The 15,762-nt window shown below is 45.1% G+C and overlaps 1 protein-coding gene across 1 annotated transcript in view; it reads right to left on the bottom strand.

Moving 5' to 3' along the window:
* The window catches only part of LOC147123666 (lysine-specific demethylase 3A-like), an 86,760-nt gene that overhangs the window by 58,075 nt on the left and 12,923 nt on the right, over positions 1-15,762 (bottom strand). Inside the window, 4 exon segments of the mRNA XM_085975495.1 lie at positions 4,879-4,975; positions 5,909-6,033; positions 11,760-11,865; positions 14,791-14,904. Coding sequence (XP_085831621.1) covers positions 4,879-4,975; positions 5,909-6,033; positions 11,760-11,865; positions 14,791-14,904 — 442 coding nt within the window.

Here is a 15,762-nt window from a genome sequence, read left to right as displayed (position 1 = left end):
GCTCCTGCCGGCCCTCCTTCCCTCCGCCTGTCAACCAGCTCCACATAGGAGCCAGTCAATTCCCCACACTCTTCAACCAGGGAGTGGCCTTAGAGCACATGACAGCATGCAAATAAGGCCAAGGCCTCAAAATGGCTTGGGTCTCAGGGCAGTTATAATGGGCGGGCGACAGGTGCATTACACCCATCCATCGTATGTGGTGTCAGCCAGTGGCTCGCCTGAGTCAGAAGGTTGTGGGTTCAATCCCACTCGAGACTTGAGCACAAAAATCTAGGCTGACTCTCCAGTGCAGTACTGAGGGAATGCTGCACTGTCGGAGGTGCAGTCTTTCGGATGAGATGTTAAACCAAAGCCCCGTCTGCTCTCTCAGGTGGACGCAAAGGTTCCCATGGCACTATTTCAAAGAAGAGCAGGGGAGTTATCCCCGTTGTCCTGGCCAATATTTATTGGGAAAATATATTACAGGGTAAGACTGTAGAAAAGCAGTGGCAAACATTTAAGGAGATATTTCATAACTCTCAGCAAAGATAGAGTCTTTCTTTTTCACTGGAATTTAAGAGAAGGATGAATCATCCATGGCTAAGGAAGTAAAAGATGGTATCAAATTGAAAACAAAAGCATACAATGTTGTGAAGAATAGTGGAAGGCCAGAAATTTTTAAAAAGCAGCAAAGGATGACTAAAAAAGAGAAGATAGCTTATGAGAGTAAGCTAGCAAGAAATATAAAAACAGCAAGAGCTTCTACAGGTATATAAAAAGAAAGAGTAGCTAAAGTAAACATTGGTCCTCTAGGGGATGAGTCTGGGGAATTAATAATGTGACACAAGGAAATGGTGGAGACCTTGAACAAATATTTTGCATCGGTCTTCATGGTAGAAGACACTAAAAGCATCCCAATAATGGATAATCAAGGGGCTATTGGGGTGGGGGGGGGGGGGGGACTTAAAACAATCACTATCACTAGAGAGAAAGCACTAGGCAAACTAATGGGACTAAAGGTGGACAAGTCCCCTGGACCCGATGGCCTGCATCCTAGAGTCTTAAAAAAGGTGGCTGCAGAGATAGTGGATGCATTGGTTGTAATCTACCAAAATTCCCTGGATTCTGGAGGTGTCCCAGCGGACTGGAAAACCGCAAATGTAACGCCCCTATTTAAGAAAGGAGGGAGACAGAAAGCAGGCAACTATAGACCAGTTAGCCTAACATCGATCATTGGGAAAATGCTGGAGTCTATCATTAAGGAAGTGATAGCAGGACATTTAGAAAATCATAATACAGGAAACTCTTTTTTATCCGGCACCAACGGGGTGCCGATTTATCAAAAAGTCCGGATTACAGGGAGTTATAGTTAAAAGGTACGAGAGCTCTGTACACAGCAACAAATCCAGGCTTCCCTGCTGCTTAGCAACAGCTGCAGGAACCCCGGCCACAGACCAAGCGTCCCTGTTGCTTAGCAACAAGTGCAGAAACCCCCGATTACACAGCCACTAATATGAAGAAAAACTTAACTGAACCTACTCCTGAATTTTGCCGGTTAACCGAGATTTCCGGTTGTTTGGGTGCCGGTAAATCGAGAGTTTCTTGTATAGTCAAGCAGAGTCAGCATGGTTTTATGAAAGGGAATTCATGTTTGACAAATTTGCTAGAGTTCTTTGAGGATGTAACGAGCAGGGTGGATAAAGGGGAACCAGTAGATGTCATGTATTTGGATTTCCAGAAGGCATTCGATAAGGTGCCACATAAAAGGCTACTACACAAGATAAGAGCTCACGGGGTTGGGGGTAATATATTAGCATGGAGAGAGGATTGGCTAACTAACAGAAAACAGAGTCGGGATAAATGGGCCATTTTCAGGTTGGCAAACTGTAACTAGTGGGGTGCTGTAGGGATCAGTGCTGGGACCTCAACTATTTACAATCTATATTAATGACTTGGATGAAGGGACGCAGTGTAATGTAGCCAAATTTGCTGATGATACAAAGATAGGTAGGAAAGCAAATTGTGTGGAGGATGCAAAGAATCTCCAAAGGGATATTGATAGGCTAAGTGAATGGGCAAAAATCTGGCAGATGGAGTTTAATGTGGGAAAATGCGAGGTTATCCACTTTGGTAGGAAAAATAAAAAAGCAAATTATTAAATGGGGAGAGATTACAAAATGCTGAGGTGCAGAGGGATCTGGGGGTCCTTGTACATGAATCACAAAAAGTTAGCATGCAGTTACAGCAAGTAATTAGGAAGGCAAATGGAGTGTTGGCCTTTATTGCAAAGGGAATGGAGTATAAAAGTAGGGAAGTCCTGTTACAACTGTACAGGGTGTTGGTGAGATCACACCTGGAGTACTGCGTACAGTTTTGGTCTCCTTATTTAAAGGAAGGATATACTTACATTGGAAGCAGTTCAGAGAAGGTTCATGAGGTTGATTCCGGAGATGAAGGGGTTACCTTATGAAGAAAAGGTTGGGCCTATACTCATTGGAGTTTAGAAGAACAAGAGGGGATCTTATTGAAACATAAGATTCTGAAGGGGCTTGACAGGATAGATGCAGAGAGGATGTTTCCCCTCGTGGGGGAATCTAGAACTAGGGGGCATAACTTCAGAATAAGGGGGCATCCTTTTAAATCGGAAATGAGGAGGAATTTCTTCTCTCAGAGGGTCGTGAATCTTTGGAATTCTCTTCCCCAGAGAGCTGTGGAGGCTGGGTCATTGAATATATTTAAGATGTGGAGATGCCGGTGTTGGACTGGGGTGGACAAATGTAAGAAGTCACACAGCACCAGGTTATAGTCCAACAGCTTTATTTGAAATCACAAGCTTTCGGAGCGCTGCTCCTTCGTCAGCTGAAGTGGAGAGATGCATATAGACACAGCATAGTCAGAGAATACTGCCAGATGATTACAGGTAATCTTTCTAACTGCCCTTTATCACACCTCGGCAGAGAGATAATCACAGCAATCAAAGGTGTGAATGGTGACCAAACAGGTCAGTCAGGAAAACATTACATCAAAGAACAATGAGGTGGGTTCACAAGAGATCAAATGTTGCAGATGCTGGGGTCTGTATGAAAAACAAAAAAAAACAATTTTTTTTTTGCTGGAAATCACAGCAGGTCCGGCCGCATCTGTGTAGAGAGAACAAGCCAACGACGACTCGAGTCTGGATGGCTCTATGTCAGGTGGGGTTACATGTAGCGTGACATGAACCCAAGATCCCGGTTGAGGCCGTCCTCATGAGTGCGGAACTTGGCCATCAGTTTCTGCGCGACGATTTTGCGTTGTCATGTGTCTCGAAGGCCGCCTTGGAGAATGCTTACCCGAAGATCGGAGGCTGAATGTCACCACCCACCAGGTACATGGTACATACTCATGTGACTCGGCCAACGTTGTCTACCTCATACGTTGCAAGAAAGGATGCCCCAGAGCATGGTACATCGGCGAGACCATGCAGACACTGCGACAACGGATGAACGGACACCGCACAACAATCGCCAGACAGGGGTGTTCCCTCCAAGTCGGGGAACACTTCAGCAGTCAAGGACATTCAGCCTCCGATCTTCGGGTAAGCATTCTCCAAGGCAGCCTTCGAGACACATGACGATTTTGCGTTGTCGAGCAGAAACTGATAGCCAAGTTCCGCACTCATGAGGACGGCCTCAACCGGGATCTTGGGTTCATGTCACGCTACATGTAACCCCACCTGATGTAGAGCCATCCAGACTCGAGTCGTCGTTGGCTTGTTCTCTCTACACAGATGCGGCTGGACCTGCTGTGATTTCCAGCAAAAAAAAAATTGTGTGTTTGTTTTTCATACAGACCCCAGCATCTGCAACATTTGACCCCTTGTGACCCCACCTCATTGTTCTTTGATGTAATGTTTTCCTGACTGACCTGTTTGGACACCATTCACACCTTTGATTGCTGTGATTATATCTCTGCCGAGGTGTGATAAAGGGCAGTTAGAAAGATTACCTGTAATCATCTGGCAGTATTCTCCGACTATATATGCTGTGCCTATATGCAACTCTCCACTTCACCTGACGAAGGAGCAGCGCTCCGAAAGCTTGTGATTTCAAATAAAGCTGTTGGACTATAACCGAATATATTTAAGGTGGAGATAGACAGATTTTTGAATGATAAGGGAGTCGAGGGTTATGGGGAGCGGGCAGGGAAATGGAGTTGAGGCCAAGATCAGATCAGCCATGATCTTATTGAATGGCGGAGCAGACTCGAGGGGCCAAATGACCTACCCCTGCTCCTACGTCTTATGTTCTATATTCTTATCCCTCAATCAACATCACTAAAAGCAGATTATCTGGTCATTATCACATTGATGTTTGTGGCAGCTTGCTGTGTGCAAATTGGCTGCCACATTTCCTACATTACAACAGTGACTACACTTTAAAAGTACTTCACTGGCTGTAAAGCGCGTTAGGACATCCGGAGGACGTGAAAGGCGCTTTATGAATGCAAGTCTTTCTTTTGTCTTTAAAGTGAAAACCCAGCCTTTGTGCAAAGCCACACGAGATTGGTAAGTTTTGAGACCATCCAACACACTTTAAAGGTAGCAAAAGTATTTTTTTTTATATAAAAAAGGCAGTCATTTCACACACAGACCAATTACAGGATGTTTTCTGCTGTGGAGGGAAGCTGGCGATTAGCTGGAGCCAGAAATTTACAGGTGACCGCTGATTGCTAGCTTCTCAACAGTGATTAACCTTGGACCTGCTCAGACCACTTTCTCCAGAGAGAATCTCTTAGCACTGACCTACAAGAGACAGGCCAGGTTAGCAGCTAATCACCACAACTGCGCCCGTACCCCAAATAATCCATGAATACCACCACACGAGATCAGTTAGTAACATAAAAAAGTGTGATCCTCACCAACTTCAATTTCGTCGTTGGTCAGTGCCTCAATATCTTCGTCATGAAGGAAAGCCATGTGAATGAGAGCAGGGTCAACGATTTGCTTCTCTGGAAACTGCAACAGTCAACAACAAAAAACAATGCTACTTAAATACTCCAGAGAAAGCTCTCAAAGCAGACTATCCACTGGAAGAGCAATAAATACTGTCAAAGGATTTTATATTTAGGATCTGGCTCAGATTTGGAGGTCAGGAGCTTGGAATCAACACTTCAAATAAAAATAAAAAGGTACGGTTGTACAAATTCAGACACAAAAGATAGTACTGGTTCACAAAGGAATACAGTTACAGAGGTTAGCTTAAACACAAAAAGCGTGCAACCATTGAGTTTAGCTCATGAATACAATTCATGCAACTCTTTCCAGGGGTAGTCCTTTGGCTCAATTTTAATCGCACACCATTAAAAACCTATAATTACAAGAATCTAAACAAAATCATCCCATTATTAGATTTCTCTGACAGCACCTCCCAAAGCCACAACTTCTACCGCCTAGAAGGACAAGGGCAGTAGGCAGGTGGGAACACCACCACCTCCCAAGTTCCCCTACAATTCACACACCATCCTGACTTGGAAATATATCGCCGTTCCTTCATCGTCACGAGTCAAAATCCTGGAACCACCTCCCTAACGGCACTGAGGGAAGTACCTTCACCACATGGACTGCAGCGGAGCAATGCGGCTCACCACCACCACCTTCTCAAAGGGCAATTAGGGATGGGCAATAAATGCTGGCCTCGCCAGCGATGCCCACATCCCAGGAACGAATTTAAAGAAAGATACAATTGCCACTCCAGGTGAACATCCAATGTGTTACCAAGTGTTAAAGAGTGCAACACAGTTTAATGGACACTAAAGCTCATCATTAATCAAGGAGTTAAAAGCCCAAATCAGCTTGTTTTTATTTCAAATCCCATCATCTTCAGTGGAAGGACAAAACTGATGCACTAGAAGAGTACACCGTTAGTTAGTGCCAAAAAACTTTCTTTACCTGCTCACTTTTGACCTGCACTAATCGCGTTGCGGAATTGTGATGAGTCACTGTGGCTGGGCACCAATGGGTGGAAGATTTCAAGTCATACACCTTAACCTTATAGCCAGCCAGGTTGCTCGTACCTGATAAACAGAGGAACATAGGTTGAAAGTAAGCATTGTAAATCCTTCAGTTTATGGATGCCAATGATTCATTGAGGTCCAGAGTACCGCTTTGTACAGCCACTGATGAGATCAAATTTGCATTCTGAAAACAAGTGGCTCTTTCCATTTGAAATCAAGATTATTTTAACACCATCGTTATCTGAATGGGTTAACAACGACGAGAATAAATGGCGATTACAAAGACTAGGCTACACGCAGGTCAACTGATGCCTGCCTTGTCTAGCTTTTACTGTGCTCGGGTCAAATGCAGAAAAGATGTGGGTCGGTACTCTTAGCCTTTGAGTCATGAAAAGCACAGATTAATAAATTATAAAAACAAAAAACCCAGAAAATGCTGGTGTTACAAGTTCGGGTCTACTGTCGACACCTTCTCCGGCTCAGTGGCATTAGTCACTTCCATAAGCGGTCTACGGGAGTTCATTCACACTGACCTATATCCACTTGTACAACAACATAACCCATGGATGTAACAATAGCATCCCCTTCTGATCTGAACGGGATAATCACCTCTTTCACATGAGTTTCTTCAATCTCTGCAAAGGCAGACCAAGTAAACACGTGGGAGATACAAGGTTGGATGCGAATCATTAAGCTGCTTTATTTCACAGCACGTGAGCACACAAAGCAACAGTTATGCTGAAATAAATTTCAATCAATGCAACTTGACTTCACATAATAATACAAAATAATGAACACACTAAGTACAGCTACATTACCTTACTTGACTTACAGAATAACTCCACTACATTCAGCCCAGAGAGTAACCTTTCCCTGCAGTGTCGGCCGTGGTTCAGTGGGTAGCACCCTCGCCTCTGAGTCAGAAGGTTGTGGGTAAAAGTCCCGCTCAAGAGACAGGAGCACAAAAATCTAGGCTGACACTCCAGTACAGTGCTGAGGGAGTGCTGCACTGTCGGAGGTGCCGTCTTTCGGATGAGACGTTAAACCGAGGCCCCGTCTGCTCTCTCAGGCGGACGTAAAAGATCCCACGGCACTATTTCGAAAAGGAGCAGGGTGTCCTGGCCAATATTTATCCCGCAATCAACATCACTAAAACAGATTATCTGGTCATTATCACATTGCTCTGTGTGGGAGCTTGCTGTGTGTAAATTGGCTGCCGCGTTTCCTACATTACAACAGTGACTGCACTTCTAAAGTACTTCACTGGCTGTAAAGTGCTTTGGGACGTCCGGTAGTCGTGAAAGGTACAAATGCAAAGTCTTTTTCTTTTCAGTCCCGACATTTCCTTGTCAACCTAACTCCAGTATCCGGTTGTAGTCAAACTGACTATCGACCCACCCAAGAATAGGTTCCACCAGCCTAAGTTGTCATCGAGCCTTGCTGACATGAATCTTCTTAGGCAGTCCCTCGGAACCGAGGATGACTTGCTTCCACATTAAAAATGAGTTCGCAGGTGACTGATGAGTCCAATGCGGGACCTACAGTCTCTGTCACAGGTGGGGCAGACGGTGCTTGAAGGGGGCGGGTGGGGTGCTTGGGTTGATGTGCGCTCCTTGCGCTGCCCTTCCGCTTGCTCCCAGCGAAGAGACTCGAGGTGTTCGGCGCCTTCCCAGCTGCTTCTCCTCCACTTTGTGTGGTCTTGGGCCAGGGATTCCCAGGTGTCGATGGGGATGTTACACTTTTTCCAAGGAGGCTTTGAGGGTGTCCTTGAAGGGTTTCCTCTGCCCACCTGGGGCTCTCTTGCCGTGCCGGAGCTCTGAGTAGAGCACTTGTTTTGGGAGTCTCGTATCGGGCATGCGGACAATGTGACCTGTCCATCAGAGCTGATTAAGCGTCGTCAAAGCTTCGATGCTGGTGATGTTGGCCTGAGCAAGAACACTGATGTTGGTGCGCCTATCCTGCCAATGGATTTGCAGGATCTTGCGGAGGCAGCGTTGGTGGTCTATGAATAGAGCTGTCACAGCAGCAGGGTGTGAACGATCAGTAGAATGCTAAACTAACTTTTATTGACTCCAGCACACTGTTAAAGATGCCCATCCTAATCCTGATCTAATCTTCCAACTGCACTGCCCTGTGAAGTTAATTCCTTGAGCATTAAGTTTAGGTCAACATAAGAACATAAGAAATAGGAGCAGGAGTAGGCCAATCGGCCCCTCGAGCCTGCTCCATCATTCAATAAGATCATGGCTGATCTGATCCTAACCTCAAATCTTCTATCACTCTCCATCCCACCCGAACCCATGTGATCTCCCAGGAGAGGCGAAAAACCAGATAAAAAACCCAATGACCAATTTGGGAGAAAAAATCTGGGAAATTCCTCTCCGACCCATCTAGGCGATCGAAATTCGTCCAGGAGATCACTCTGTCCCTATATTTTCTACAGTACTTACCATCTGTAAAGGCGATCTCCACCCCAGCCAGGAACAGGAATAAAACCATCACCTGAAATCTAACAGAATTAGAACACAAGAAGTAGGAGCAGAACCAAGCTACACGGCCCCTGGGCCCACTCCACTACCCACAGGGCTATGACCATTCCGAACCTAGACTCATGTCCAATTGCCCGCTCCCCGTAACCCTTAATTCCCTTTACTTCTAGGAAACTATCTATTTCTGTTTTAAATTTATTTAATGATGTAGCTTCCACAGCTTTCTGGGGCAGCAAATTCCACAAACCTACCACCCTCTGAGTGAAGAAGTTTCTCCTATCTCAGTTTTGAAAGAGCAGCCCCTTATTCTAAGATTATGCCCCCTAGTTCTAGTTTCACCCATCATTGGGAACATCCTCACCGCATCCACCCGACCAATCCCCTTCACAATCTTATATGTTTCAACAAGATCGCCTCTCATTCTTCTGAACTCCAATGAGTAGAGTCCCAATCTACTCAACCTCTCCTCATATGACCACCCCCTCACCCCCGGGATTAACCGAGTGAACCTTCTTTGTACTGACGCGAGAGCAAGTATGTCTTTTCTTAAATATGGACACCAAAACTGTATGCAGTATTCCAGGTGCGGTCTCACCAATACCTTGTATAACTGCAGCAATACCTCCCTGTTTTTATATTCTACCCCCCTAGCAATAAAAGCCAACATTCCATTGGCCTTCTTAATCACTTGCTGCACCTGCATACTAACTTTTTGAGTTTCGTGCACCAGGACACCCAGATCCCTTTGTACTACAGTACTTTCCAGTTTCTTGCCATTAAGATAACTTGCTCTATGATTTTTCCTGCCAAAGTGCATAACCTCATACTTTCCAGTATTGTATTCCATCTGCCAAATCTCTGCCCACTTACTTAGTCTGTCTATGTCACTTTGCAGGTTTTTTATGTCCTCCTCACTCACTACTTTCCCTCCCATCTTTGTATCATCTGCAAACTTTGATATGTTACTCGGTCCCCTCCTCCAAATCGTTAATATAGATTGTAAAGAGTTGGGGACCCGGCACTGACCCCTGCGGAACACCACTAGTTACTGATTGCCAGTCTGAGAATGAACCATTTATCCCAACTCTCTGCTTTCTGTTAGAGAGCCAATCCTCCACCCACGCCAGAATATTACCCCCAAACCCGTGATTTTTTATCTTGAGCAATAATCTTTTGTGTGGCACCTTGTCAAATGCCTTTTGGAAGTCTAAATACACTACATCCACTGGTTCCCCTTTATCCACCCTATATGTTACTTCCTCAAAGAACTCCAGCAAATTTGTCAAACATGACTTCCCCTTCATGAAACCATGCTGAGTTTGTCCTATTAAATTACGTTTATCCAAATGTCCCATTACTGTCTCCTTAATAATGGACTCGAACATTTTACCAACCACAGATGTTAGGCTAACAGGTCTATAGTTTCCAGCCTTCTGCCTACTACCCTTTTTAAATAAGGGTGTTACGGTGGCATAGTGGTTAGCACTGTTGCCTCACAGCGCCAGGGACCCGGGTTCAAATCCGGCCTCGGGTGACTGTCTGTGTGGAGTTTGCACATTCTCCCCGTGTTTGCGTGGGTTTCCTCCGGGTGCTCCAGTTTCCTCCCACAGTCCAAAGATGTGCGGGTTAGGTTGATTGGCTACGATAAATTGACCCTTAGCGTTAGGGGGATTAAATACGTGGGGTTACGGGGATAGAGTGGGATATGTGTTGGTGTAGGGGTTACGGGGATCGGGTGGGATATGTGTCGGTGCAGGCTCGATGGGCCGAAATGGCCTCTATCTGCACTGTGGGGTTTCTGTGATTAGCAATTTTCCAATCTGCCGGGACCTTTGCCGAGTCCAGGGAGTTTTGGAAAATGATTACCAATGCATCCACAATCCCTAACGCCACTTCCCTCAAGACCCTAGGATGTAAGTCATCAGGTCCAGGGGATTTATCCGCCTTGAGTCCCATTATTTTACCAAGTACCACTTCCTTAGTGATTTTAATCGTATTTAGCTCCTCCCCCCCTAGAGCCCCCTGTTTGTCCAGTGTTGGGATATTCTTCGTGTCCTCTACCGTAAAGACTGTTTTGAAGAAGGGTTCGACCCGAAACGTCAACTCAAATTTCTCTCCACGGATGTTGCCTGACCTGCTGAGTTTTTCCAGCATTTTCTGTTGTTATTTCGGATTTCCAACATCTGCAGTATTTTGCTATCCACAACTGATGATGGTTTGAATGATGACTACCAACCAAAACACCAACTTAATCGTTCTCTTCCCGATGCCGAGTGACCGGCTGTGCATTTTCTGTTTCTTATTTCAGATTTCCAACCTTCAACATTTTCTCTCAGTATCGGTTTCCAATTAGGATTCCTGATGGCTCACTTACACCCCCAATTTGCCGAGAGCAATAAGGGTCACTTCCATTTCAAAGAAAATCTTAATTACAATGAACCCAAGGAAAACAGACGACAATACAAACATGTTTACAAAATCACCAACAAGTAAACCTTTCATAATTTGTGGGGAAAAAAATGAATCCCACAATCATTACATCTTATACACTTAATGGCACAGTTTTAAAGTGTGTGCAGGGACAGAGGGACCTGGGAGTTAATGTGCATAGGTCCCTGAAGGTGGCGGAAGGTGGTTAACAAAGCATATGGGATCTTGAGCTTCATAAATAGGGGTATTGAGTACAAAAGTAGAGAAAGTTATGCTGAATCTTTATAAAGCGCTGGTTAGGCCACAGCTGGAGTATTGCGTCCAGTTCTGGTCACCACACTTTAGGAAAGATGTGAAGGCCCTTGAGAGGGTGCAGAGCAGATTTACCAGAATGGTTCCAGGGAGGAGGGATCATAGCTACAAGGACAGGTTGGAAAAGCTGGATTTGTTTTCATTAGAGCAAAGGAGGTTGAGGGGTGATTTGATAGAGGTGTACAAAATTATGACAGGTTTGGATAGGCTAGACGGGGAAAGGCTGTTCCTATAGTTGATGGTACAAGGACTAGGGGACACAGATTTAAGGTTTCGGGCAAGAGATACAGGGGAACGTGAGGAAAAACTTGTGGTGAGGACCTGGAACTCACTGCCGACGGAAGTGGTGGAAGCGGAGACACTCAATGTTTTCAAGGGGAGACTGGATAGGCACTTGAAGGAAACAAACTTGCAAGGCTACGGGGATAGAGCGGGGGAATGGGACTGACTCGATTGCTCTGCAGAGAGTCGGCACAGACTCGACGGGCCGAATGGCCTCCTTCTGTGCCATTATGACTCTATGACATCTCTAGTTAACAACAGTGGGAGACTTACCATAGAGGAACAGTTCTTGGGTTGATTTCTTAATGAACCAGGTCTTAATCTTGGCACATATCTCTTTGTTATCCCGGAGACGTTTTTCCCAGCAATCCATATTCATCTATTCAGCAATATTGACAATGTGATTTTTATTTTTAAATTTAAAAAATATATATAAAAACAAACATTGCACATTTCAATTCTGATTTACAAACTTCAATATACTGCAAAGGGATTTTTATTGGGGAGGTGGAGGAAGAACACAGAAATTGGCACTCAGTCACTGAATAGCCTTAGCAGGTTTTCAAAATCACAGCTGTAATCCTCCATTTGTGTAAAGGATGTTGCTGTGGGACTAATTTCAGAAAGGAATGGTGGATATTACAATTGGGCATTATCATTTACGTAGAGAGCTAAATTAATATGTTCTAGTCTTAAAAATAGAAATCACAGCACATAATGAGCAGTGCTTGCTTAGCAGAGAGTAGCAAAATGTTCCTTTTTATATAAAAAAGTGTCGACATGCTGACTCACGCTGCCACCCTTCTGTACCTCATTCGCCATCTGTGAATGACAGTGAGCATCAGTAGGTCATTCAGTTTTTGGGTGGTGTCACAGCCGAGCCTGATCCTACGCGGACATGATGTCCGCACACAAGCTGGACGGGATTGAGTGTGGCAAAGCCAGCTCAATATTCAGCTGTGCCACACAGGGCAATAGAGGCCAATTCATTAAATATATTCAAGAAGGAGTTGGATATATTTCTTAAGGCTAAAGGGATATGGGGAGAAAGCAGGGACAGGGTACTGAATTTGGATGATCAGCCATGATCGCATTAAATGGCGGAGCAGGCTCGAGGGGCCGAATGGCCTACTCCTGCTCCTATCTTCTATGTTTCTATGTAACCTATCAACGATACAACCCATGACTGCAGCATTACCTACCGCCAACTTTCTGGTCTGCAGGACTCCAATGCACACTGGGTGTTGCATTTAGAAACTGAGGCACTGTACGGACTCATTCAACATGTTTTTAAAAAAATATAAAATACACTTTCATGACACCACCATAAAACCGGGCATATTTCAGAGCGCAGCGTGGGGGATTAGGAGAGAACATCACAGCCTACTATATATGGGTTGGGGTGGGGGGGGGGGGGGGGGGGGAAGGGAAGAAAAGTCACAGCCCAGCTCTATGCAAGGGAAAGGTGTCACAGCGATATCACTGGAGCCACCGTACAATTGGTAGATCAATTTAGTTCCCATTTTTAAAGAAAAGGTTTATGTGGGATAAAGTCTCAAATTGAGGCAATGGCTGTAACCCACAGATCATCATCACAGCCTCTAAACACAGGGAGGACGAGAAGCAGAACGAACAAAAACACTGCATGCTCTTCATCAGCTCAGCGTGATTAATTCAAATACGCAAAATAGTTGCACCAGTTAAGTGTGAAAAATCTCTCAGCCGCTTAGGGGTGAAATGATGGCCGGGGGTGACAGGAAGAAGCAATGAAAAATGTCATGCTGGGGCAGTCAAATGCATTAGCACGAATTCCTCTCTGATATTTTACATACATCTGTTAACCCATTTACCTCTAAATTGCCAAGTTCAGTTTTTATATAAAACACAAGGGTCCTTTATGAAATGGGCAGTGTTAAGAACATCATTGACAGGAGCAGGAGTCGGCCATTCGAGCCTGCTCCGCCATTCAATAAGATCATGGCTGATCTTCGACCTCAACTCCACTTTCCTGCACTATCCCCATATCCCTTAATATCCAAAAATCTAGCGATCTCGGTCTTGAATATGCTCAACGGCTGAGCCTCCACAGCCCTCTGGGGTAGAGAATTTCAAAGATTCACCACCCTCTGAGTGAAATTTTTTTTCCTCATCTCAGTCCTAAATGGCCGACCCCTTATTCTGAGACTGTGACCCCTGGTTCTAGACTCTCCAGCCAGGGGAAACATCCTCCCTGCATCTACCCTGTCAGGCCATGTAAGAATGTTGTATGTTTTGAAGAGATCACCTCTCATTCTTCTAAACTCTAGCGAATATAGGCTTAGTCTGCTCAATCTATCTTCATAGGGCAACCCTCTCATCTATCTCTCTCGCTTGCTGGCTTTATTTCTCGTTCGCTCATCTATTCTGCTGGTTACCTCAAAAAACTCCAACCGATTTGTCAAACATGATTTCCCTTTCATAAGTCCGTGTTGACTCTGCCCAATCATATTATTACTTTCCAAGTGCCCTGTTACCACGTCCTTAATAATAGATTCTAGCATTTTCTACTGATGTCAGGCCAGCTGGTCTGTAATTCCCCGTTTTTTTCTCTCCCTCCTTTCTTAAATAGTGGGGTTACATTTGCGCGTTGACCCTATCCTTTCTGGCTCGGACCCATAGCACAACACTGGTCCCACCAATCTCAAATCGGGGATCCTATTCGGTGTTGGCTAGTTTTGGCAAATTTAGCCAAACAAAATCAAGACTCTCTCCCCTCTTCACCACCACCACCACCCCGCTCCCCCTCACTGAAAGGGACAAAACCACTAATATTTGTAAAGGCCTATCCAAACAAACAAAAGTCGACAAACTAAATCAAAATGGTGCAATCGGGGAGGGGGGGGGGGGGGGGGGGGGGGGGTAGAATGAAAATTGCATGAGGCGCACAGCAGTCATGGGTTTAGTCACGAGGATGGCACGGGTGGTGTTGGTGCAATCAATGCAATCCTCTGAAGTTGGGCCTGTGACACATTACTGGGCAGAGCAGGAGCCTTAATCTTCAACGGTTTCATTTAATAGCACCTTCAACTTTGGGGGGGGGGGGGGGGAAAGGGGTCAGAAACTTATGGGCTCGAGCCCCAGACCCAAGGACTCTTCCCATGCAGGAGCCACAAAGTGCTACATTACCATGGATGCCATCCTTTGGGTAAGACATTAAAATTAAGTTCTGCTTTGTGTTCGCTAAATGGCGAGAAGACAGTAGAGTTAGTTATCAAATGAGACAAAGAACCTCCTTCATCCAACCTATCCAAGTGGAATCAGTTACCTTTAATGGTTGAAGAGGGATTTCTTTCTGCAGAAACATTCGGTACTTGTCCGCAAGAAATTCCACAGGAGTCACCGATCCAAAACCAACTTTGTCCATCAGGCATTTAAATGTCTGAAACACAATCACCACAACAAAAGGTTATTTTCAGATGGGTAGGCACAAGGTGTAAATGTATTTAAACTACATACAGGAACAGCCTCTGCACTAATTTGGGTGTGAGGCAGAGGAGAGCGTCATTTCTCACTTGGGAAGTGAAGCTAGGACATCGTCACTTGGCAGCTGTAACCATCTCATGGTTCCGTTGAAATCAATATCATAAAAGTCGGAATTTAAATTGTTGGTCAAAAAAGGATACTTGTGGCACAGTGGCTGAAACTTCACACATCTGGGACCTGCTACAGATCCAAACCAGATCTCAGAACGAAAAACTCGCGAGTCAGCTGAAAGAATCCCAAGTGAAATAAGCAAAACTGGCGGTCAATTCACAGGGCAAAATTAACCAAATTTTTAGGTACAAATGGCTCAGGTTCTCACCCACAGAGGCCCACATCCTAACACCCCCCCCCAATTCATCCTTGCATCACTCCGCTAGCCTGAAAGAACCGACTTTGTCCTCACCTTCAAATTACGCCACAGCATTGTCTATCCCTACAGCCACAATCTCCTCCAGCCCTTCTGCACCCTTAGAAAACATAGAAGATAGGAGCAGGAGTAGGCCATTCGGCCCCTCGAGCCTGCTCCGCCATTCAATGAGATCATGGCTGATCATCCAAACTCAGTACCCTGTCCCTGCTTTCTCCCATATCCCTTGATCCCTTTAGCCTTAAGAAATATATCTAACTCCTTCTTGAATATATTTAATGAACTGGCCTCGACTGCCTTCTGTGGTAGAGAATTCCACAGGTTCACCACTCTCTGGGTGAAGAAATTCCTCCTCATCTCCATCCTAAATGGCTTACCCCTTATCTT

This window comes from Somniosus microcephalus, chromosome 2, assembly GCF_052327205.1.
Source record: "Somniosus microcephalus isolate GS21.2 chromosome 2, FLI_Smic_1.0, whole genome shotgun sequence".
Lineage (NCBI taxonomy): Eukaryota > Metazoa > Chordata > Chondrichthyes > Squaliformes > Somniosidae > Somniosus > Somniosus microcephalus.
The sequence above is the reverse complement of the archived record's forward strand: the minus strand, read 5'-3'. Positions and strand labels throughout refer to the sequence as shown.